Source organism: Mustelus asterias, chromosome 29, assembly GCF_964213995.1.
Source record: "Mustelus asterias chromosome 29, sMusAst1.hap1.1, whole genome shotgun sequence".
Taxonomy (NCBI): domain Eukaryota; kingdom Metazoa; phylum Chordata; class Chondrichthyes; order Carcharhiniformes; family Triakidae; genus Mustelus; species Mustelus asterias.
In genome coordinates, this window is record NC_135829.1 from 5659052 (window position 1) to 5685664 (window position 26613).

Genomic DNA, 26613 nt, shown 5'->3' on the forward strand with positions numbered 1-26613 from the left:
GTGGGTGAGTGGGTATATGAATTGTTTGTATGTGTGAGAGAGGGTATATGAATTGTGTGTGGGTGAGTGGGTATATGAATTGTTTGTGTGTGAGAGAGGGTATATGAATTGTGTGTGGGTGAGTGGGTATATGAATTGTTTGTATGTGTGAGAGAGAGGGTTTCTGAATTGTTTGTGTGTGAGAGAATAGAGAATCTGGTGAATTGGTGCAATGACAATAATCTCTCCCTCAATGCCAGTAAAATGACAGAGATAGTCATCGAAGCATAGTGGAGGACATGCCCCTGTCTACATCAACGGGGATGAAGTGGAAATGATCGAGAGCTTCAAGTTTCTAAGTCTCCAGATCACCAACAACCTGTCCTGGTCCCTCTACTTCCTCAGGAGGCTAAGGAAATTTGGCATGTCTGCTACGACTCTCACCAACTTCGACATATACCATAGAAAGCATCCTTTCTGACTATATCACAGCTTGGTATGGCTCCTGCTCTGCCCAAGACCGCAAGAAACTACAAAGGGTTGTGAACATAGACCATCATGCAAACCAGCGTCCCATTCATTGATTCCGTCTACATTTTCCGCTGCCTCAGAAAAACAGCCAGCATAATCAAGGACCCCACGCATCCCAGACATTCTCTCTTCCACCTTCTTCCATCGAGAAAAAGATACAAAAGTCTAAGGTCACGTACCAACTGACTCGAGAACAGCTTCTTCCCTGCTGCTGCCATTGAATGGATCTACCTTACATTAAGTTGGTCTTTCTCTACACGTTAGCTATGACTGTAACACTACATTCTGCACCCTCCTCTTTCCTTCTCTATGAACGGTATGCTTTGCCTGTATATACTCTGTCTGTATATACAATACTTTTCACTGTATCCCAATACATGTGACAATAATAAATTAAATCAACAATAGAGAGAGAGGGTATATGAATTGTTTGTTTGAGAGGGTATATGAATATTTGTGAGAGAGCGGGTACATGAATTGTGTGTGAGACAGGGCATATGAATTGTGTGTGAGAGAGGGTACATGAATTGTATGTGAGAGACAGTATATGAATTGTGTGTGCGAGAGAGGGCATATGAATTGAGTGTGTGAGAGAGGGTACATGAATTGTGTGTGTGAGAGAGGGTATATGAATTGTGTGTGTGAGAGAGGGTATATGAATTGTGTGTGTGAGAGAGGGTATATGAATTGTATGTGAGAGAGAGTATATGAATTGTGTGTGAGAGAGTGTATATGAATTGTGTGTGTGAGAGAGGGTATATGAATTGTGTGTGTGAGAGGGGGTATATGAATTGTGTGTGTGAGAGGGGGTATATGAATTGTGTGTGAGAGAGGGTATATGAATTGTGTGTGTGAGAGGGGGTATATGAATTGTGTGTGTGAGAGGGGGTATATGAATTGTGTGTGAGAGAGGGTATATGAATTGTGTGTGTGAGAGGGGGTATATGAATTGTGTGTGTGAGAGAGAGGGTATATGAATTGTGTGTGTGAGAGAGAGGGAATGTGAAGTATATGTGTGTTGGTGAGTGTGTGTCAGAGAGAGAAAGTGGCTCTGTGAACTGTGTGTAGTTTAAGCCGGGCAGGGAGTGTGTGTAGAGCCATGCCGGAGTTCACACTATCTCGTCCCTTGAGGGTGCTGACTCCTCCCGCTGGTTGACTGGTTGCTTTTAGACCAGGCTGCCTGCTCTGTAGTCGCTGTTCTTTCAGCACCTTCACCCCGCTCCAGCTGCACACACTCTCTCTCCTCAATGGCCAGATACTGGATACCACTGCTAGCAGGCACTGCCTTTCTCCTGCTTCTGGGAGGTAAGCTTACCTTTTACATCTTCTGCGGGTGTAGTTTAAATCAGAACAGATCTATTCCAGTCTGTGCAGGGGTATTTCTGACCTGCCTGATGTGCACTTCAGTAACTAGTCAAAGTTACAAAACCTCCGGGAGGAGTTCTGTCACTGTCATATTCTAGATCTCTCTACTTTCCACCAATTCGATTCTGAAAAGCTTCTGAAACTGTCTCCAATTGTGTTGTGGACTCAAACACAAACAAGAACTACAATCCTTACATTAGTAATAATTATCCAACAATAATAGCCCAAAGATCATAGAATCCCTACAGTGCAGAAGGAGGCCATTCGACCCATCGAGTCTGCACCGACCACAATCCCACCCAGCCTGTAGCCCTACATATGTACCCTAGCTAGTCCCCCTGACACTAAGGGGTAATTTAGCATGGCCAATCAACCTAACATGGTCTGGAATGGGGGGGTGGGATGAGTTAATAGGTTGTAATGAACAAAGCATCGTAGCTGTGAGGGACAGCTCGGTGGATAGGATATTGGTATGTAGATAGGCTGGAAAATTGGGCGGGGATCCTGAATCCTGGATTCAGGATTCAATCCTGGACCGGGGAGCGGCGCGGGCTTGGAGGGCCGAAGGGCCTGTTCCTGTGCTGTATTGTTCTTTGTTCTTTGTTCTAAGTCAGGGGGCAGAGTTGAATATGGTTGCCATCACAAAGGAGAAAGTGCTAGAGAAACTAAAAGGTCTGAAAATTGATAAATCTCCGGGCCCAGATGGGCTACATCCTAGAGTTCTAAAGGAGATAGCTGAAGAAATAGTGGAGGCGTTAGTTATGATCTTTCAAAAGTCACTGGAGTCAGGGAAAGTCCCAGAGGATTGGAAAATCGCTGTTGTAACCCCACTGTTCAAGAAGGGAACAAGAAAAAAGATGGAAAATTATAGGCCAATTAGCCTAACCTCAGTTGTTGGCAAAATTCTAGAATCCATCGTTAAGGATGAGATTTCTAAATTCTTGGAAGTGCAGGGTCGGATTAAGACAAGTCAGCATGGATTTAGTAAGGGGAGGTCGTGCCTGACAAACCTGTTAGAGTTCTTTGAAGAGATAACAAATAGGTTAGACCAAGGAGAGCCAATGGATGTTATCTATCTTGACTTCCAAAAGGCCTTTGACAAGGTGCCTCACGGGAGACTGCTGAGTAAAATAAGGGCCCATGGTATTCGAGGCAAGGTACTAACATGGATTGACGATTGGCTGTCAGACAGAAGGCAGAGAGTTGGGATAAAAGGTTCTTTCTCAGAATGGCAACCGGTGACAAGTGGTGTCCCGCAGGGTTCAGTGTTGGGGCCACAGCTGTTCTCTTTATATATTAACGATCTAGATGACGGGACTGGGGGCATTCTGGCCAAGTTTGCCGATGATACAAAGATAGGTGGAGGGGCAGGTAGTATTGAGGAGGTGGGGAGGCTGCAGAAAGATTTAGACAGTTTAGGAGAGTGGTCCAAGAAGTGGCTGATGAAATTCAACGTGGGCAAGTGCGAGGTCGTACACTTTGGAAAAAAGAATAGAGGCATGGACTATTTTCTAAACGGTGACAAAATTCATAATGCTAAAGTGCAAAGGGACTTGGGAGTCCTAGTCCAGGATTCTCTAAAGGTAAACTTGCAGGTTGAGTCCGTAATTAAGAAAGCAAATGTAATGTTGTCATTTATCTCAAGAGGCTTGGAATACAAAAGCAGGGATGTACTTCTGAGGCTTTATAAAGCACTGGTTAGGCCCCATTTGGAGTACTGTGAGCAATTTTGGCCCCCACACCTCAGGAAGGACATACTGGCACTGGAGCGGGTCCAGCGGAGATTCACACGGATGATCCCAGGAATGGTAGGCCTGACATACGATGAACGTCTGAGGATCGTGGGATTATATTCATTGGAGTTTAGGAGGTTGAGGGGAGATCTGATAGAAACTTACAAGATAATGAACGGCTTAGATAGGATGGACGTAGGGAAGTTGTTTCCATTAACAGGGGAGACTAGGACGCGGGGGCACAGCCTTAGAATAAAAGGGAGTCACTTTAGAACAGAGATGAGGAGAAATTTCTTCAGCCAGAGAGTGGTGGGTCTGTGGAATTCATTGCCACAGAGGGCTGTGGAGGCCGAGACGTTGAGCGTCTTCAAGACAGAAATTGATAAATTCTTGATTTCTCGAGGAATTAAGGGCTATGGGGAGAGAGCGGGTAAATGGAGTTGAAATCAACCATGATTGAATGGTGGAGTGGACTCGATGGGCCGAATGGCCTTACTTCCGCTCCTATGTCTTATGGTCTTATGGTCTAACCCGCACATCTTTCAGATTGTGGGAGGAAACCGGAGCACCCAAAGGAAATCCACGCAGACACGGGGAGAACGCGCTGACTCCTCGCAGGCGGCGACCCAAGCCGGGAATCGAATCAGGTCCCTGGCGCTGTGAGGCAGCAGTGCTAACCGCTGTGCCACCGTGCCGTCCTATGTGCAGGTCAGGTTGAATGGCCCTGCAAAATTAACCCTAGTGTCAGTTTGATTTGATTTGATGTATTATTATCACATGTATTAACATACAGTGAAAAGTATTGTTTCTTGCGCGCTATACAGACAGAGCATACCATTCATAGAGAAGGAAAGGAGAGAGTGCAGCATGTAGTGTTACAGTCATAGCTATGGTGTAGAGAAAGATCAACTTAATGCAAGGTAAGTCCATTCAAAAGTCTGACGGCAGCAGGGAAGAAGCTGTTCTTGAGTCGGTTGGTCCATGACCTCGGACTTTTGTATCTTTTTCCCAAAGGAAGCAGGTGGAAGAGAGAATGTCCGGGGTGTGTGAGGTTCTTAATTATGCTGGCTGCTTTGCCGAGGCAGTGAGAAGTGTAAACAGAGTCAATGGATGGGAGGCTAGTGTCAGAGGGATTAGCAGGGTAAATATATGGGGTTACGGGAATAGGACCTGGTTGGGATTATGGTCGGTGCTGACTCGATGGGCCGAATGGCCTCCTTCTGCACTGTAGGGATCCTATGATTCTATGAATACTTGCATTGACTGTGACTGAGCTATCAACCTAATAAAGGTCGTTTCCAACAACCCCCCCTTTTTGTTTTTTTAAAACAAGGTGTCCTGTCTTCAGAAGCTGAGAGGAGACTGTTTAAAAACATCTTCAGTAATCACAATCCTTACATCAGGCCCGTGGAGGATCTGGACAAGGCAGTGGAGGTTAAGTTCGAGGTTTCTATATCTCAGTTACTCAAAGTGGTACGGTCGCCTCTCTCTCAACTTGTTGAATTGTTTAATCGGATTAAAACCTAACAAGTTTCCCCCCACCCCCACTCCGCCAAACTGATCTGGGCATTTCCATTCATTCACAGGACGAAATTAATCAAATTATGGAGACCAATCTCTGGTTGAAACACGTGAGTGTCCCTCCTGATATCAAAGCAAAGTTACTGCGGGAGCTGGAATCTGAAACAAGAACAGAAAAGGCTGGGGAAAATCTCAACAGGTCTGACAGCATCTGTGGGGAGGGAATAGAGCCAGGATGACCCAGATGAACCCCATTCTCTCTCCACAGATGCTGTCAGACCTGCTGAGATTTTCCCCGGCGTTTCTGCAATTTCGTTGTTGCAATTGTACTTGGTGAGGCCACACCTCGAGTATTGCGTGCAGTTTTGGTCTCCCTTTCTGAGGAAGGATGTTCTTGCTCTCGAGGGAGTGCAGTGAAGGTTTACCAGGCTGATTCCGGGGATGGCGGGACGGACGTAAGAGGAGAGATTGACTAGGTTAGGATTGTTTTCGCTGGAGTTCAGATGAATGAGGGGGGAAATCTCATAGAGACTTATAAAATTCTACAGAATTAGAAAGGTAGATGCAGAGAAGGTGTTCCCGATGGTGGGGGAGTTCAGAACCAGGGGGTCACAGTCTGAGGATTCGGGGTAGACCATTTAGGACGGAGGTGAGGAGACATTTCTTCACCCAAAGAGTGGTGAGCCTGTGGAATTCATTACCACAGGAAGTAGTTGATGCCAAAACATTGAATGTATTCAAGAGGCGGCTGGACATAGCACTTGGGGTGAATGGGATCAAAGGTTATGGGGAGAAAGCAGGATTAGGGTATTGAGTTGGATGATCAGCCATGATCGTGATGACTGGTGGAGCAGGCTCGAAGGGCCGAATGGCCTCCTCCTGCTCCTATCTTCTATGTTTCTATGTTTTCTGTTTGATGATGATTGGCCTTTTCCTTCGTAGTGGCTGGGTCAAAATCCTGGGATTCCAGAGATGAGGGGTTGAAGAGAGATTGAACAGTTCAGGCCGATACTCTCTGGAATTTAGAAGAATGAGGGGAGATCAAATTGAGGTATAAAAGATGATAAAAGGTCTGGATAAAGTAGACGTGGAGAGGATGCTTCCTTCCTCTTGTGGGGCAGTCTAGGATGAGAGGTCATAGTCTTAGGATAAGGGGCAGCCCGGGGTCGATTCCTGGCTTGGGTCACCATCTGTGTGGAGTTTGCACGTTCTCCCCGTGTCTGCGTGGGTTTCCTCCGGGTGCTCCTGTTTCCTCCCACAGTCCAAAAGACGTGCTGGTGGGGTGCATTGGCCATGCTAAATTCTCCCGAACAGGTGCTGGAGTGTGGCAACTAGGGGAGATTCACAGTAACTTCATTGCAGTGTTAATATAAGCCAATAGTGGCACTAAGAAATAAACTTAAACTTATCCCTGGATGTATCTGCATCTTCTGGGAAGGATAAAATCTTGGGAGGCAAAGCCTCAATAAAAATGCTGTAAATATGTTACTGATTTAGACAGGATTTCATTAAATTTTATCTTACACATGGAAAGATAACATTGATTTTCCATTGAAAAGCTTCTCATTTCATGCACTATGGTTGTAATGTATCGGTGATGTTTCAATAATTAGTGAAATTTATTCATAGTGATAATAACATCATTGAAAGTCGCCCAACTGCAAACAAGCCACTTCTTAGCAATTCCATCTGCCAATAATACTTGGTTAAATACAAATATATACAACAATAATCACTGGTGAAGTTTCTGTAACACTTCTGATTACAAGGGTAGAATTGCTGGGTTCGCTCTCTCCAATTTTCCAAACACCAGGCAAGACTCAAGATCCTTTCCAGCTGTTTATTCGAGCAATTCGCAAGGGGAGGCTTCACATCAGTCCAGCTGAGGCAAAAGTAGAAAATACTGGAAAATCTCGGCAGGTCTGCGGGCAGCACGGCACGGTGGCGCAGTGGTTAGCACCGCTGCCTCCCAGCGCCAGGGACCCGGGTTCGATTCCAGCTTCAGGTGACAGTCTGTGTGGAGTCTGTACGTTCTCCCCGTGTCTGCGTGGGTTTCCTCCGGGTGCTCCGGTTTCCTCCCACAGTGCAAAGATGTGTAGGCTAGGTGGATTGACCATGCTAAATTGCCCCTTAGTGTCCAAAGATGTGCGGGTTAGGTGGATTGACCATGCTAAATTGCCCCTTAGTGTCCAAAGATGTGCAGGTTAGGTGGATTGGCCATGCTAAATTGCCCCTTGGTGTCCAAAGATGTGTGGGTTAGGTGGATTGGCCATGCTAAATTGTCCCTTAGTGTCCAAAGATGTGCAGGTTAGGTGGATTGGCCATGCTAAATTGCCCCTTAGTGTCCAAAGGTGTGCAGGTTAGGTGGATGAGCCATAGAAATGTGTGGGGTTATGGGGATAGGGTGGGGGAATGGGCCTGGGTAAGGTACTCTGTCAGAGAGAATCGGTGCAGACTCGATGGGCCGAATGGCCTCATTCTGCACTGTGGGGATTCTATGATTCTGTAACAGAATCAGTGGAGAAGGAACAGAGCTAATGTTTCGAGTCTGAATGGGTCTCTGTCAGGCACAGCTGAGGCACAGACACACTGATCAATTAAACACAGGATGTTTTATATAACACTGCATCATAGACACTTACATAAACCAATGCTGACTGTCATTGTTGACAATTACCCAATCACGGATGGGGCTGCATCCTTGTGATTACATCCCTCCCCACCAGCCCCCCACACACACCCCACAAACACACACACACACACAAACCCCTCCCCACCTCATCCCCCCCACACACACACACAATCCCCCCCCACCCCCCACACACATACCTCCCCCACAAACACGCATACACACACACGCCCAAACACACGCAAACCTCCCCCACACACACCGTTCCCCCCCTCCCCCCCACCACACACACATACACACACGGACGCATGCACACACACCCCCACCACCGCGCAGTCAGTATCCAGGTTTATGAGTATACAATAGTCTGCAGCAATTCACAAGAATTATAGAATCCCTACAGTACAGAAGGAGGCCATTCGGCCCATCGACCCTGCACCGACCACAATCCCACACAGATACTATCACCATAACCCCATGCCCCTGCTAATCTCCCTGACACTAAGGGGCAATTTAGCATGGCCAATCCATCTAACCCGCGCATCTTTGGAGTATGGGAGGAAACCGGAGCACCCGGAGGAAACCCACGCAGACACGGGGGAGAATGTGCAAACTCCACACAAACAGTGACCCGAGGCTGGAATTGAACCCGGGACCCTGGCGCTGTGAGGCCGCAGTGCTAACCACCGTGTTGGTGGATTCTCCTATCCTTAAGGGGACAGGCAGCTAAATATCACTCCAGACCACAGACTATCTCTTTACATAATTTTTGATGGGGAATCAATTGTTTTAAAATTAAAAAATGATTTAAAAATGCTTCAGTTGATGCAAATCATACTGTGAAATTGCAAATTATAGCAAGTCTCAAACCTTGCTGAAAGTTTCACATTAGCCAGATAACACCACATCCCAATGGTAGCTTAATAATCCTTAATATCCTCAAGGACTAATCAGATTATTGGAAAAACATTAAAATTGTTAGCTCCAGCCAAACAGAGGGCATTAGATTGAGATATTCCTTAATTTATAGAATCATAGAATCCCTACAGTGCAGAAGGAGGCCATTCGGCCCATTGAGTCTGCACCAACCACAATCCCACCCAGTCCCTCATCCCATACATTTACCCCAGCTGGTCCCCCCCTGTCGCTAAGGGGCATGGCCAATCCACCTAACCCGCACATCTTTGGACTGTGGGAGGAAACCGGAGCACCCAGGGGAAACCCAAGCAGACACGAGGAGAACGCGCAAACTCTGCACAGACAGTGACCCTGAATCGAACCCGGGTCCCTGGCGCTGTGAGGCAGCAGCGCTAACCCACTGCGCCACCGTGCCTCCCCAGCATTGAAACTTACAGAATACTGAAAAACCTGGATAGAGTGGACGTGGGGAAGATTGTTTCCATTAGTCGGAGAGACTCGGATCCGAGGGCACAGCCTCAGAGTAAAGGGACGGCCCTTTAGAACCGGGATGAGGAGGGATTTCTTCAGCCAGAGGGTGGTGAATCTGTGGAATTTATTGCCACAGAAGGTGTTGGAGGCCAGGTCATTGAGTGTATTTAAGACAGAGGTGGATAGGTTCTTGATTGGTAAGGGGATCAAAGGTTACGGGGAAGAAGTGGGAGAATGGAGTTGAGAAACTTATCAGCCATGATTGAATGATGGAGCAGATGCGATGGGCAGAATGGCCTAATTCTGCCCCTATATCTGATGGCATTATGGTTTACTGATGTGTCTCGGTGTCCTACTTTGTTTTAATGTTGTAAATGCTTCAGAGAACTTGATTACATTCAAGGTGCTGCATAAGTATTTGTTGTTGTTGTTATTGCTGACATCACAGGCCTCAATTTCATCCTGTGCGTCCCAACAGATGTTTATCCCGTATGATGCCATTCACCTATTTCCTGTTCTCAATGCTCCCATCCTCAGGTCTGGCATGACTATAAGCTAAGGTGGGATCCTGCTGAATACGGAGGTGTCAAGATTATGCGAGTGCCTTCCGAGACAGTCTGGAAACCAGACATTGTCTTGTATAACAAGTAAGTAATGAGGAACGCAATGAACCAATTACCGGCACAGATCAATGATCCCGTTTGTCCACATTCATAATAGACTGCAACGTTAGTATAACTGGGATCCTGCAATGGGTAAACTGCACTATTGTGGGCACCGCTGGCTAGGTGGTGCCCATCCCTAATCGCCCCTTGAGAAGGTGGTGGTGAGCTGCTTTCTTGAACCGCTGCAGTCTATGGTGTAGGTACACCCACAGCGCTGTTAGGGAGGGCGTTCCAGGATTTTGACCCAACGACATTGAAGGAACGGTGATATATTTCCAAGTCACAATGGTGAATGACTTGGAAGGGAACTTCCAATTGTTTAAAGTTTATTTATTAGTGTCACAAGTAGGCTTACATTAACGCTGCAATGAAAATCCCCCAGTCGCCACACTCTGGCGCCTGTTCGGGTACACTGAGGGAGAATTTAGCACGGCCGATGCATCTAACCAGCATGTGAGAGGAAACCGGAGCACCCGGAGGAAATCCGCGCAGACACGGGGAGAACGTGCAGACTCCACACAGACAGTGACCCAAGCCGGGAATCGAACCCGGGTCCCTGATGCTGTGAGGCAGCAGTGCTAACCACAGTGCCACCGTGCTGTCCTAATTGGTGGTGTTCCTATGTGTGGATATCACATGAGGCTGAAATTGATTGTGATGCAAATAGCCCACTGCCCAAATAAGCACATTGGGTAAGGTACCCAAGGTTTCCCAGTGTTCCAGTGGGATATACCCCAGCAAAAGTCAGTGTGGTCAGAAGACAGAGTTCTTTTGGCTCCAAACAACTCAACATGAAACTTGTATCTAAAAAAAATCACTGACCGGAATTTTGTTTTTTATTCATTCATGGGACATGGGCATCGTTGGCTGGGCCAGCATTTATTGCCCATCCCTAGTTGTCCTTGGAGGGCAGCTGAGAGTCAACCACATTGCTGTGGCTCTGGAGTTACATGTAGGCCAGACTGGGTAAGGACGGCAGATTTCCTTCCCGAAAGGACATTAGTGAACCAGATGGGTTTTTCCGACAATCGACAATGGTTTCATGGTCATCAGTAGATTCTTAATTCCAGATATTTTTTATTAAATTCAAATTCTACCATCTGCCGCGGCGGGATTCGAACCCAGGTCCCCAAAACATTAGTTGGTATTGTCACCGAACTAGTAACCAGAGACACAAGGTAATATTCTGGGGACCAGGGATTCAAATCCCACCAGGGCAGATGTGAATATCAGAAGATTTCACCCACCTTTCTTCGTGGCGGCATAGTGGCTCAGTGGTTAGCACTGCTGCCTCAGAGTGCCAGGGACCCAGGTTCAATTCCAGCCTCGGTCACTGTCTGTGTGGAGTTTGCACTTTCTCCCCGTGTCTGCGTGGGTTTCTTCCGGGTGCTCTGGTTTCCTCCCACACTTCAAAGATGTGTGGGTTAGGTGGATTGTCCATGCTAAACTACCCCTTGGTGTCAAGGAGATTAGTAAGGTAAATACGTGGGGTTACGGGATGTCTGTGAGGCCGCACCTGGAGTATTGTGTTCAGTTTTGGTCACCTTGCTATAGGAAATATGTTATTAAACTGGAGAGAGTGCAGAAAAGATTTACAAGGATGTTGCCAGGACTCAAGGAATTGAGTTATAGGGTGAGATTGGACAGGCGAGGACATTTTCTTCGGAGCGTAGGAGACTGAGGGGTGATCTTATAGTGGTGTATAAGATTATTAACAGGGGGTGGAGTTTAAGAGCCGTGGGGTTATGCTGCAACTGTACAGGACCTTGGTGAGACCACATTTGGAATATTGTGTGCAGTTCTGGTCACCTCACTATAAGAAGGATGTGGAAGCGCTGGAAAGAGTGCAGAGGAGATTTACCAGGATGCTGCCTGGTTTGGAGAGTAGGTCTTATGAGGAAAGGTTGAGGGAGCTAGGGCTGTTCTCTCTGGAGCGGAGGAGGCTGAGGGGAGACTTAATAGAGGTTTATAAAATGATGAAGGGGATAGATAGAGTGAACGTTCAAAGACTATTTCCTCGGGTGGATGGAGCTATTACAAGGGGGCATAACTACAGGGTTCGTGGTGGGAGATATAGGAAGGATATCAGAGGTAGGTTCTTTACGCAGAGAGTGGTTGGGGTGTGGAATGGACTGCCTGCAGTGATAGTGGAGTCAGACACTTTAGGAACATTTAAGCGTTTATTGGATAGGCACATGGAGCACACCAGGATGATAGGGAGTGGGATAGCTTGATCTTGATTTCAGATAAAGCTCAGCACAACATCGTGGGCCGAAGGGCCTGTTCTGTGCTGTACTGTTCTACGTTCTATGAGAGGCATGAATAGGGTGAATGCACTCAGTCCTTTTCCCAGGGTTGGGGAATCGAGAACTAGAGGACATAGGTTTGAGTTAAGAGGGGAAAAAATTAATGGGAACCTGAGAAGCAACTTTTTTACACAGAGGGTGGTGCGTGTGTGGAATGAGCTGCCGGAGGAAGTGGTTGAGGCAGGGACATTGACAACATTTATAAGGCATTTGGACAGATACATGGATAGGAAGGGTTTAGAGGGATATGGGCCAAATGGGGTTAGCTTAGATGGTTTTTTGGCCGCCTTGGACAAGTTTGGGCCGAAGGGCCTGTCTCCTTGTTGTTCACAAGGTGATGACACACATAATGGAGCCTGTTCCACGTGATTCTGGAGAATTTCAGCATCACCCAATGGCTTGGTGTCCTCCAAGTGTTGCGGAGGATGAGATGAGAGGCAATAGGTGAAGGTAGCTGAGGTACAATGGACTCCCATTAAACTATGATTCTATAATTCTATAATAGGGCCTGAGTGGAATTGTTGGCAGGCTCGATGGGCCGAATGGCCTCCTTCTGCACTGTCGGGATTCCATGGCGCGGGATTTTCCGACCGCGCTCGCCCCAAAGACGGAAAAATCCCACCTGAGGTCAACAGACCTTTCCATGCTCCATGTGCCGCCCGCTACGATTCCTGCAGCAGATGGGAAAAAGATTCTATGACAAAATTAATAAGTTATTTTCTCTAGATTTCCTGTGGGATTTTTCTTTAGAATTAGCTCGAGATAAGGTGGCGGTTTGGAGGTGATTTTATCAGTGCTGCGTCGTATTAGATTGGATAGGCACCTTTCCACTGATCAAACATAACATGCAATTTTATCTGACTGAATTCAACCAGACAAAATCCTGCCTGAATACAACTGAAGCGATGTGACATTTATCGGAATGTTAATTCACATTAAAATCAATAAATTATTCCGCATGAGCTGTGCACTTAATGAGACTGGGCACCCATTTCATGAATAAGTAATATAATTCACTGAGAAGATTGATTTTCTTACTGACGTACAGTAAAAGTGATCTTGTAGCTTTACCAGTCCGCGGTCATGGGTTCAAACCCCACATTTTTTAATGGATTCTTCCGCGGGATCAGGTCAGTTTTGTGTTGCCCCCTCCCTCGCACTGAGTTGGGCCATTTCCGAGGGGCATATTAATGTCGGCCAGACCAGGTAAGGTTGGCAGATTTCCTTCTTTAGTGAACCAGATGGGTTTTTAACAGCCTCCGATGCTGATAATATCATGGCCACTGTTACCGAAACCCCTACTTTCTATTCCAGATTTTTAATTGAATTTAAACTCCCCCAGCTGCCGTTTTGAACCCATTTCCCCAGAATAGAATCATAGAATCCCTATAGTGAAGAAAGAGGCCACTCGGCTGATCGAGTCTGCTCTGACTCTCCGACAGAGCATCTTACCCACGCACCCCCCTCCGCCCTATATCCGTAACCCCACACAGTTACCCCATTAATCCCCATCTACACATCTTTGGACACTAAGGGGCAATTTAGCAAAGCCAATCCACCTAACCTGCACATCTTTGGACACTAAGGGGCAATTTACCATGGCCAATCCACCTAACCTGCACATCTTTGGACACTAAGGGGCAATTTAGCATGGCCAATCCACCTAACCTGCACATCTTTGGACACTAAGGGGCAATTTACCATGGCCAATCCACCTAGCCTGCACATCTTTGGACACTAAGGGGCAATTTAGCATGGCCAATCCACCTAACCTGCACATCTTTGGACACTAAGGGGCAATTTAGCAAAGCCAATCCACCTAACCTGCACATCTTTGGACACTAAGGGGCAATTTACCATGGCCAATCCACCTAACCTGCACATCTTTGGACACTAAGGGGCAATTTACCATGGCCAATCCACCTAACCTGCACATCTTTGGAGTGTGGGAGGAAACCAGAGCACCCGGAGGAAACCCATGCAGACACGGGGAGAATGTGCAAACTCTGCACAGACAGTGACCCAAGCCGGGAAGCGAACCCGGGTCCCTGTCGCTGTGAGGCAGCAGTGCTGGCTATCTGAAAGGGTTAATGCCCTTTTCAAGGTTATCTCCTCACATAGAATCCTACAGTGCAGAAGGAGATCATTTGGCCCATTGAGACCACAATCCCATCCAGGCCCTATCCCCATAACCCTACATATTTACCCTACTAATCCCCCTGACACTAGGGGGCAATTTATCATGGCCAATCCACCAAACTCGCACATCTTTGGAGTGTGGGAGGAAACCGGAGCACCCAGAGGAAACCCACGCAGACACGGGGGAGAACGTGTAGACTCCGCACAGACAGTGACCCAAGCCGGGAATTGAACCCGGGTCCCTGGCGCTGTGAGGCAGCCGTACTAACCCACTGTGCCAGCGTGCCGGCCATCCAGAAGTTGTATTTTGTAAACCAGAAAGAATCAGGTTTGGTGGGGAGGGGGGAGGTGGCGGTGGGGGAGGGGGTTGTTGAACGTCGAAACAATGACCGATAATAGTTTCCGTTGTGACCCCCAGCGCCGTGGCCGATTTCCAAGTGGACGAGAAGACCAAGGTTCTGGTGACGTTTGACGGCAACATGACCTGGATACCACCGGCCATATTCAAGAGCTCCTGCCGGATGGACCTGACTTACTTCCCGTTTGACTACCAGAACTGCAGTATGAAGTTTGGCTCCTGGACCCACGACAAAGACAAAATCGACTTGGTCTTGATTGGCACCGAGGTGAACAGGTTGGACCTGTGGGAGAGCGGTGTATGGGTGATCATCTCCGCAACCGGCTACAGGCATGAAGTCAAGTACAACTGCTGCGCAGAGATGTACACCGATATAACCTATTCCATTTACATCCGGCGGATGCCCCTGTTCTATACCATCAACATTATCATCCCTTGTCTGATGATTTCTTTCCTGACCATCTTGGTTTTCTACCTGCCCTCTGACTGCGGGGAGAAGATAACACTCAGCGTTTCGGTCCTGCTGGCCCTCACGGTGTTTCTCCTGGTGATCACAGAGAGCATCCCTTCCACCTCTCTGGTAGTCCCTCTCATTGGCGAGTACCTCCTCTTCACTATGACATTTGTGATCTTATCCATCGTTATTACCGTTTTTGTGCTGAACATTCACTACAGAAGCCCCACCACCCACACCATGCCTGCCTGGGTGAAGACCATCTTTCTCAAGCTACTGCCACGGTTTCTGTTCATGACCAGGCCTGGGCCTGACGGGGAGGCTCAGAAGGCCGTAACACCCAAGCTCCTGGACAGCACTGAGTTTAAAAATTGGCAAGTCATTTTGCAGCTTTATAGAACCTTAGTTAGGCCGCACTTGGAATATAATGTTCAATTCTGGTCGCCACACTACCAGAAGGATGTGAAGGCTTTGTAGAGGGCACAGAAAAGATTTATAGAACCTTAGTTAGGCCGGGCTTATTTATTTATTAGTCACAAGTAAGGCTTACATTAACAATCCATCACGCAAACCAGCCTCCCATCCATTGACTCTGTCTACACTTCCCGCTGCCTCGGCAAAACAGCCAGCATAATTAAGGACCCCACGCACACCGGACATTCTCTCTCCCACCTTCTTCCTTTGGGAAAAACATACAAAAGTCTGAGGTCACGTACCAACCGACTCAAGAACAGCTTCTTCCCTGCTGCTGTCAGACTTTTGAATGGACCTACCTTGCATTAAGTTGATCTTTCTCTACACTCTAGCTATGACTGTAACGTTACATTCTGCACTCTCTCGTTTCCTTCTCTATGAACAGTATAGCGCGCAAGAAACAATACTTTTCACTGTATACCAATACGTGACAATAATAAATCAAATCAAATCACTGCAATGAAGTTACTGTGAAATTCCCCTAGTCGCCACACTCCAGCGCCTGTTTGAGTCAATGCACCTAACCCGCACATCTTTCAGATTGTGGGAGGAAACCGGAGCACCCGGGGGAAACCCACACAGACACGGGGAGAATGTGCAGACTCCACACAGACAGTGACCCAAGCCGGGAATCGAACCCGTGTCCTTGGCGCTGTGAGGCAGCAGTGTTAACCACTGTGCCACCCCACAGGATATGGTGTTCAATTCTGGTTGCCACACTACCAGAAGAAGGGCGGCCTGGTGGCACAGTGGTTAGCACTGCTGTCTACAGCGCCAGGGACCTGGGTTCGATTCCCGACTTGGGTCCCTGTTTGTGCGGAGTTTGCACGTTCTCCCCATGTCTGCGTGGGTTTCCTCCGGGTGCTCCAGTTTCCTCCCACAGTCCGAAAGACATGCTGGTTAGGAGCATTGGCCGTGCTAAATTCTCCCTCAGTGTACCCGAACAGGCGCCGGAGTGTGGTGACTCGAGGATTTTCACAGTAACTTCATCGCAGTGTTAATGTAAGCCTACTTGTGATTAATAAATAAACTTTTAGGATGTGGAGGCCTTGGAGAGGGTACAGAAAAGATTTACCAGGATGTTGCCTGGTATGGAGGGCATTAGCTATGAGGAGAGGTTGGAAAAACTTGGTTTGTTCTCGCTGGAACGACGGAGGTTGAGGGGCGACCTGATAGAAGTCTACAAGATTATGAGATGCATGGACAGAATGGATAGTCGGAAGCGTTTTCCAGGGTGGAAGAGTCAATTACTAGGTTTAAGATGCGAGGGGCAAGGTTTAAAAGAGATGTACGAGGCAAGTTTTTTTACACAGAGGGTGGTGGGTGCCTGGAACTCGCTGCCAGGGTAGGTAGTGGAAGCGGACAGTGACTTTTAAGGGGCGCCTTGACAAATACATGAATAGGGTGGGAATAGAGGGATATAGTCCCCGCAAGGGTAGGAGGTTTTAGTTCAGACGGGCAGCATGGTCGGTGCAGGCTTGGAGGGCCAAAGGGTCTGTTCCTGTGCTGTAAGTTTCTTTGTTCTTTGTTCTAGCACCAGCGAGCTAACCAGTGTCAACTGTGCCAGTAAGAGCTCGAAAACGAGATGCTCGGGGGAGGTTTTTGACTGCCAGGACCCCCACTGTGGCTGCTGCAGATTCAGTCAGGCAAAGGACCAGGACGCAGGCATGGATTTGAGACAGAGGACCAGCACAGAGACCCTGGAGGTCCTCCTCGCAACCTCGACCTTGTCCACTGAAATCCGAGAAGCTATTGAGAATGTTACTTACATTGCTGAAAACATGAAGCTGCAGAATGAGTGTAAGGAGGTGAGAAAAAGAACATATTCTTTATCAGTAGATAGGCCACGGCCTAGTGGTATTATCACTAGACTATTAACCCAGAAACTCAGCTAATGTTCTGAGGACCCGGGTTCGAATATGAGGAAGGATATATTGGCATTGGAGGGAGTGCAGAGAAGGTTCACCAGGTTGATACCGGAGATGAGGGGTTTGGATTATGAGGAGAGGCTGAGGAGATTGGGTTTGTACTCGTTGGAGTTTAGAAGGATGAGGGGGGATCTTATGGAGACTTATAAGATAATGCGGGGGCTGGATAGGGTGGAGGCGGAGAGATTCTTTCCACTTAGTAAGGAAGTTAAAACTAGAGGACACAGCCTCAAAATAAAGGGGGGTCAGTTTAAGACAGAGTTGAGGAGGAACTTCTTCTCCCAGAGGGTGGTGAATCTCTGGAATTCTCTGCCCACTGAGGTGGTGGAGGCTACCTCGCTGAATATGTTTAAAGCGCGGATGGATGGATTCCTGAGCGGTAAGGGAATTAAGGGTTATGGGGATCAGGCGGGTAAGTGGTACTGATCCACGTCAGATCAGCCATGATCTTATTGAATGGCGGGGCAGGCTCGAGGGGCTAGATGGCCTACTCCTGCTCCTATTTCTTATGTTCTTATGAATCCCGCCACGGCAGATGGTGGAATTTGAATTCAATAAAAAATATCTGGAATTAAGAATCTACTGTTGACCATGAAACCATTGTCGATTGTCGGAAAAACCCATCTGGTTCCTTTAGGGAAGGAAATCTGTTGTCCTTATCTGGTCTGGCCTACATGTGACTCCAGGGCCACAGCAATGTGGTTGACTCTTAGCTGCCCTTGGGCAACTAGGGATGGGCAATAAATGCTGGCCAGCCAGCGACACCCATGTCCCACAAATGAATATATCTGAATCTACTGATGACAGTAGTGGTTACCACTGCTGCCTCACAGCGCCAGGGACCCGGGTTCGATTCCCGGCTTGGGTGAATGTGTGGAGTCTGCACATTCGCCCCGTGTCTGCGTGGGTTTCCTCCGGGTGCTCCGGTTTCCTCCCACAGTCCGAAAGATGTGCTGGTTAGGTGCATTGGCCATGCCAAATTCTCCCTCAATGTCCCCGAACAGGCACCGGAGTGTGGCAACTAGAGGATTTTCACAGTAGCTTCATTGCAGTGCTAATGTAAGCCTATTTGTGACATTAATAAATAAACTTTAAACATTGCCAATTTTCGGAAAAACCCATCTGCTTCACTAATGTCCTTTAGGGAAGGAAATCTACCATCCTTACCCGGTCTGGCCTACAGGTGACTCCAGAGCCACAGCAATGTGGTTGATTCTCAACTGCCCTCCAAGGGTGACCAGGGATGGGCAATAAATGCTGGCCCAGCCAGCAATGCCCATGTCCCAAGAATGAATTTTTAAAAACATATGTATATTTTAATACATGAACACACAAAAAGGGTCAAGTCTTCAGGTGGAGGAGATCTAAAGAGATGGAGATAATAGAATCAGGCTGAGAAATCCCTATTTTAAAGCCACATATCACAGAATCGCACAGAATTGTTGAAGTGCAGGAGGAGGCCATTCAGCCCATCCTGTCTGCACCAGCTCTCCAAAGGAGCATCATAATTTAGAGCCATCCCCCTGCCATTTCCCCGTACCTCCTGCACATTGTTTCCATTCAAATAATCAACCAATGCCCTCTCAAATACCTCAATTGAACCTGCCTCCACCACACTTCCAGGCAGCGCCTTCCAGACCCCAACCGCTCGCTGAGTGAAGAAACTTTTTCTCACATCACATTTGCTTCTTTTGCAAATCGCTTTAAATCCGTGCCCCTCTCATTCTCGATCCTTTTACGAGTGGGAACAATTTCTCCCTATCTGCTCTGTCCAGCTCCCCTCATGGTTTTGAACATAGAGTTATAGAGGTTTACAGCATGGAAACAGGCCCTTCGGCCCAACTTGTCCATGCTGCCCATTTTTTTAACCACTAAACTAGTCCCAATTGGCCCTAATCCCTCTATACCCATCTTACCTATTCAGCAGTCTAAATGCTTTTTAAAAGACAAAATTGTACCCGCCTCTACCACTACCTCTGGCAGCTCGTTCCAGACGCTCACCACCCTCTGTGTGGAAAAGATTGTCCCTCTGGACCCTTTTGTATCTCTCCCCTCACATCTCCATCAAATCTCCACTCAGCCTTCTCCCTCTCCAAGGAGAGCAGTCCCAACCTCTCCAACCTGTCCTCATCACTGGAGTTTCTCATCCCTGGAACCATTCTCTCCTACCTTACATATTCCCATTACAAATTCTTCTGTTCAAATGTGTATGTAAATTTAGCGCATTGTAATCACCAAAGCGAAATTCTGAAATAAAAACAGACAAATGCCAGAGACATTAGGTCAGGGCAGGCGGCCTCTGTGGGGAGAGAAACGGAGTTAGTGTTTCAGGTTGATTACCTCACGTCAGACTAACATAGAAACGTAGAAACTAGAAGCAGGAGGAGGCCATTCGGCCCTTCGAGCCTGCCCCACCATTCATTTTGATCATGGCTGATCATCGAATTCAATATCCTGATCCCCCCCCTTCCTCCCATATCCCTCGATCCCTTTAGCCCCAAGAGCTATATCTAATTTCCTCTTGAAATCAGACAATGTTTTGGCCTCAACTACTTTCTGTGGGAGTGAATTCCACATATTCACCACCCTCTGGGTGAAGAAATTTCTCCTCACCTCAATTCTAAAAGGTTTACCCCTTTATCCTCAAACTATGGCCCCTAGTTCTGGACTCCCCCACCATTGGGAACATTCTTTCTGAATCTACCCTGTCTCACCCTGTTAGAATGTTGTAAGTTTCTATGAGATCCCCTCTCACTCTTCTAAACTCCAGTGAATATAATCCTAACCGATTTAGTCTTCTCCTCATATGACAGACCTGCCATCCCAGGAATCAGCCTGGTAAACCTTCACTGTCCTCCCTCTATAGCAAGTTAAAAGGTGCAGTGAGATTCTAAGTAGGTACTGAGGCGGGGAAAGGGGTGGAAAGGACAAAAGGGAAGGTCTGTGATAGGGTGGCAAACAGAAGAGGTCAAATTAAACTTTAATTACCCCACCTGTCCAGTATTGATGTTACAACTTTCTGTTGAAGGTGTAATTACAGTTTAAAGTTTAGTTATTAGTGTCACAAGGAGGCTTACATCAACACTGCAATGAAGTTACTGTGAAAATCCCCTGGTCACCACACTCCAGCCCCTGTTCGGGTACACTGAGGGAGAATTTAGTACGGCCAATGCACCCTAACCAGTACGTCTTTCGGACTGTGGGAGGGAACCGGAGCACCCAGAGGAAACCCACGCAGACACGGGGAGAACGTGCAGACTCCACATAGACAGTGACCCAAGCCGGGAATCGAACCTGGGTCCCTGGCGCTGTGAGGCAGCAGGGCTAATTAGCGTGACAAGATTACTGAGCGAGTTTCACTGTAATAGTAGATGATGAATTTACAACAGGAAAAGTTGACAAAGTATGGGCGGATGCGATTTTTAAATACATTTATTATCATATCAAGGCAATAAGTACTTTAGATTATAAAAGTACGGAAATTGTCAACCAATTATGAGTGAGACAACGATACCTAAAGTGTAACACTTAGGGAAATGCAGTGTAATATGCATTATGGATTGATGCGGAGTGCATTATCTAACCCATAAGTACCTGTGGGAGCTCACAGTCCCTGGTGGTCCAGACTCATAAAGTTGTCACGGAACTGTAAGATGTTAATAGATCCATTATCTTAACAGCAGCTGAAACCATTCAACAAATTGCTTACAACAATTTGGGCGGCACGGTGGCGCAGTGGTTAGCACTGCTGCCTCACAGCGCCAAGGACCCGGGTTCAATTCCAGCCTTGGGTGACTGTCTGTGGGGAGTTTGCACGTTGTCTGCGTGGACAGGGTGAGCAGGGGGCGGCTATTCCCCTTGTGTTGAGGGGTCAGTCACAAGGGGCCTGTTTTAGGGTAAACACAGTAAGGAGTCTGACAACACCAGGTTAAAGTCCAACAGGTTTATTTGGTAGCAAACGCCACACAAGCTTTCAGAGCGCTGCTGCTCCTTTGTCAGGTGGAGTGGGAGATTAGGGTAAGGGGCAGGAGATGCAGAGGGGTTTTGAGAAAAAGCTTTTTCACTCATATCTCGAATACACTGCCTGTGGAGGTAGTGGGAAGCCAGAAACCTCACAACCTTTAAATAAACATTTGAATGAGCACTTGAAATGTCACAATGTTCAAGGATATGGGATACGTGCAGGAAAATTAGCGTGACTTTAGTGGTAATTGTTGTTGGCGCAGACTCGATGGGCTGAAGGGCCTTTTCCGTGCTGTATGACTCCAACGTTTTTTAAGTTTATTTATTAGTATCACAAGTAGGGCTTACATTAACACTGCAATGAAGTTACTGTGAAAATCCCCTGGTCGCCACACTCCTGTTTGGGTACACTGAGGGAGAATTTAGCACGGCCGATGCACCCTAACCAGCACGTCTTTCGGACTGTGGGAGGGAACCGGAGCACCCGGAGGAAACCCACGCAGACACGGGGAGAACGTCGGCACAGTGACCCAAGCCAGGAATTGAACCCGGGTCCCTGGCGTTGTGAGGCAGCGGTGCTAACCACTGTGCCACCGTGCCACCCATATGACTATGACTTGATGGACCGAAAGGTCTCGTTCGATGCTGATTATGAGAACCTCTTTAGATACCTGAACTACTTTTTTTTAAGCAACTTTCTCCTTCTGTACGTTCGTCCTCTTGTTCCCCCCAGACCATCAGTTCCATGTGCACAAGTTGACATCTAGTGGTGAAGGACTGTACTGCACTTGCAGCAGTTTGCAAATCTGCAGCCGAAGCTCCAATCTTTAATTAATGCATCGGAAACCTCCTCAATATTTATTTCATTTCTTTAATTAATAGGCCTCCTTGAATTGTCCTGTTTCACACCCCGCTCAGTGCTGTAGTTCAGATCCACACAGTGTTTAAGTTTAAAGTTTATTTATTAGTGTCACAAGTCGGCTTACATTAACACTACAATGAAGTTACTGTGAAAATCCCCTAGTCGCCACACTCCGGTGCCTGTTCGGGTACACTGAGGGAGAATTTAGCACGGCCGATGCACCCTAACCAGCACGTCTTTCGGACTGTGGGAGGAAACCGGAGCACCCGGAGGAAACCCACGCAGACACGGGGGAGAACGTGCAGACTCCGCACAGACAGTGACCCAAGCCGGGAATCAAACCCAGGTCCCTGGCGCTGTGAGGCAGCAGTGCTAACCACTGCACCACCCGATTTGATTTGCGATGTGTGTTTAGATGGCTGTTCTCAGCCAAGGCAGTAACATATAGCTGTCGGGAACAGTATGGACAGGGGTCGAATCCTTCACGGTTTCTCTTTCTGAATAATATCCTGTTGGAAAGTGTGCCTAGCTATCAAACAGGGATTGTGGTACATTTCACACTGGAATAACCAAAACTTAAGATGGCATCAAGTATTGCCACTTGGGCAATGTGCCAAGGAACACTGGTTAAATTGTATTGAATATCTTGAGGAGCAGCAAAGAGACAGTGAAGAGAGAGCTTTAATTTGTATCTAACCCCGTGCTGTACCTGTCCTGGGAGTGTTTAATGGGGACAGTGTAGAGGGGGCTTTACTCTGTATCTAACCCTATGCCGAACCTGTCCTGGGAGTGTTTGATGGGGGACAGTGTAGAGGGAGCTTTACTCTGTATCTAACCCAGTGCTGTACCTGTCCTGGGAGTGTTTGATGGGGACAGTGTAGAGGGAGCTTTACTCTGTATCTAACCCTATGCCGAACCTGTCCTGGGAGTGTTTGATGGGGGACAGTGTAGAGGGAGCTTTACCCTGTATCTAACCCCGTGCTGTACCTGTCCTGGGAGTGTTTGATGGGGGACAGTGTAGAGGGAGCTTTACCCTGTATCTAACCCCGTGCTGTACCTGTCCTGGGAGTGTTTGAAGGGGACAGTGTAGAGGGAGCTTTACCCTGTATCTAACCCCGTGCTGTACCTGTCCTGGGAGTGTTTGATGGGGATAATGTAGAGGGAGCTTTACTCTGTATCTAACCCCGTGCTGTACCTGTCCTGGGAGTGTTTGATGGGGGACAGTGTAGAGGGAGCTTTACCCTGTATCTAACCCCGTGCTGTACCTGTCCTGGGAGTGTTTGATGGGGATAATGTAGAGGGAGCTTTACTCTGTATCTAACCCCGTGCTGTACCTGTCCTGGGAGTGTTTGAAGGGGACAGTGTAGAGGGAGCTTTACTCTGTACCTAACCCCGTGCTGTACCTGTCCTGGGAGTGTTTGATGGGGGACAGTGTAGAGGGAGCTTTACCCTGTATCTAACCCCGTGCTGTACCTGTCCTGGGAGTGTTTGATGGGGGACAGTGTAGAGGGAGCTTTACCCTGTATCTAACCCCGTGCTGTACCTGTCCTGGGAGTGTTTGAAGGGGACAGTGTAGAGGGAGCTTTACTCTGTATCTAACCCCGTGCTGTACCTGTCCTGGGAGTGTTTGATGGGGACAGTGCAGAGGGAGCTTTACTCTGTATCTAACCCCGTGCTGTACCTGTCCTGGGAGTGTTTGATGGGGACAGTGTAGAGGGAGCTTTACTCTGTATCTAACCCCGTGCTGTACCTGTCCTGGGAGTGTTTGAGGGGGACAGTGTAGAGGGAGCTTTACTCTGTATCTAACCCCGTGCTGTACCTGTCCTGGGAGTGAGGGGGACCTATGACAGTGTTATTGTTTCTAATCTTTCTCTTCATGGTGCTTGTCTCAGGTACAAGATGATTGGAAGTATGTTGCGATGGTGATCGATCGCCTCTTCCTCTGGATCTTCATCCTGGTGTGCATCCTGGGAACAACAAGCTCTTTCCTGCAGCCACTGATGTCAACAGACGAGTTGTGAATGTCAGTTGTGGGTCCATTGTGATAAATACAGGGATCCATTTTACCCAGTGGGTTAGAGCCAGTCAGAAGCCTGGTGGCATTGTGCATGGAGGGAGAGGGGGCTTATACACCAGGTTTGGAGAGTAACAGCAGACACTAAAGGTCACCACCCCTCCCTCTTTGTCTTTCAGATACTTGCTGGGTATTCCTGCATTTTATTTTCTTAAAAGCTTAATATTTAGGAAGGACCAGTAAGAAAGAGCTGCATGTAATAAACACATCATCAAATTTGACCTTGAATGAAGGAAAGCTACTGTTTTGCAGACCAACCTGCACAGTTAAGGGCGGCACGGTGGCACAGTGTGTTAGCACTGCTGCCTCACAGCGCCAGGGACCCAGGCTCAATCCCAGCCTGGGGTCACTGTCTGTGTGGAGTTTGCACATTCTCCCCGTGTCTCTGTGGGTTTCCTCCGGGTGCTCCGACTTCCTTCCACAGTCCAAAGATGTGCATGTTAGGTGGATTGGCCGTGATAAATTGCCCCCAAGAGTCATGGGGACTAGTTCGGATAAATACATGGGGTTACAGGGATACCCTCGGTTGTTGTCAGGGTAGGCTTGATGGGCCGAATGGCCTCCTTCTGCACTGGAGGGATTCTATAAAGTAGAAGATTTCTGACTGGTAAGCTCCTCACTGGTCCCCTCGGGTAATCAAACACAGCCCAGGAGGCCATTCTGTCCCTGATGATTAGGCTGGTGTGTGAAGCCACCTCTGATCAAACAGCCCACTGTCTTGGCTCACTGGGGAAGAGTGGGCTTTTCTGGCATGATGTGTCAGGAAACTGGGGTTCAGGAACTGGCAAGCTGGGAACAAGGGGAGGTAGAGAGGGGCAAAACATTCCTGAGACTGAGTGGGAGCAATGGTGTGATGTACAGATAAGGTGAATTATGATGTGCGCAGCTTGCAAAAGCAGACATATAATTTACAACAGCGCGAGTGCTGGGGAGTCTAATGCTGCTGCCTGTTCTATATCTAATAAAAGAAAATTAAAACATCGCCGGACTGGTTTCACTGACTCTGTGCTTCTGTGGCACATCAACAGCTAATCTTAAACACCTCAGAGAACAACGCTAACATTTATACATAGCAACGTTTGTATACAGCCACCCCAAGAGCTAGAAAAGTAGTATGGTGATTAGCACGGCTGCCTCACAGCGCCAGGGACCCGGGTTCAACTCCGGCCGCGGGTCACTGTTTGGAGTTTGCACATTCGACCCGTGGGTCTCCTCCGGGTGCTCCGGTTTGCCCCCACACCCCAGATGTGGTTAGCTGGATTAGCTATGCTAAACTGCCCCTTAGTGCCCCAAAATGTGTAGCATAGGTGGATTGGCCATGCTAAATTGCCCCTTAGTGTCCAAAGATGCATAGGTTAGGTAGATTGGACACTAAGGAGCAATTTAGCATAGCCAATCTACCTAACCTATGCATCTTTGGACACTAAGGGGCAATTTAGCATGGTCAATCCCCCTAATCTACACATCTTTGGACACTAAGGAGCAATTTAGCATAGCCAAAGATGTGTAGATTAGGGGGATTGGCCATGCTAAATTGCTCCTCAGTATCCAAAGATGTGCAGGTTAGGTGGATTGGTTATGCTAGATTGCCCCTTAATGTCCAAAGAGGTGTAGGTTACTGAGACTGGCCGTCTAAATACGTGAGGTTACAGGGATAAGGCTTGGGTGGGATGTTCTGTCGGAGAGTTGGTGTAGACTCGATGGGCCGAATGGCCTCTTTCTGCACTGTCAGGGCTCTATGATTCTCTAAGAATGGAGTTAGAAAGGCGAATAGTTGGCAGTCTAACCTCACAGGTCTATTTCATTGGTGCCAGCTTGGCTCAGCTGGCAGAGCTCTGACCTCCGGGGAAGCCTTATGGCCTTTCTGTATTGTTAACTAGACTGACCCCTCAATGCAGGTACAGAGGGTGCCACCCCTTTGGATCAGAGAGTTCAGCGAGAATATCCAGCTTGTTCAGGTCAAGTTGCAAGACGGTAAAGATCAGAGTTTGCTTTCTACCATTCTGGGATGCAAGATGCAGCAATAATGGAGTTGCTGATTACTAATCATAGTAATTAGTCAACACAGAAATGAAACAAGGAACTTTAAGAATCATAACTCCAAAATTGCCTTTTTGTGTTATATTTGACATGTCAAATTACACATTAATGTATCCTGAAATTCTTTTTTTAAACCCAATTTCCATTTGAATGAATTAGCACTAGCTGCTTCCACCAATTCCATAGGATACCTACTCCCTAGA

General features: G+C 47.6%; 1 protein-coding gene across 3 annotated transcripts; it reads left to right on the plus strand.

Annotated features, from left to right (window-relative positions):
* The first annotated feature begins 5197 nt into the window (after positions 1-5197).
* Positions 5198-24479, plus strand: LOC144480596 (neuronal acetylcholine receptor subunit alpha-3-like). Of its 3 annotated transcripts, none has more exons than XM_078200225.1 (6): positions 5198-5239; positions 9685-9794; positions 14676-15402; positions 16978-16991; positions 17078-17351; positions 24189-24479. In XM_078200225.1, exons 1-6 carry the CDS (start codon positions 5213-5215, stop codon positions 24315-24317), a joined length of 1281 nt encoding a protein of 426 aa, XP_078056351.1. In that variant the 5' UTR covers positions 5198-5212; the 3' UTR covers positions 24318-24479. The 3 variants fall into 3 exon arrangements, with proteins under 3 accessions (XP_078056351.1, XP_078056352.1, XP_078056349.1); XM_078200226.1 differs by having other exon boundaries at positions 14676-15399; XM_078200223.1 differs by lacking the exon at positions 16978-16991 and having other exon boundaries at positions 14676-15431; positions 17084-17351.
* Positions 24480-26613: the final 2134 nt, after the last annotated feature.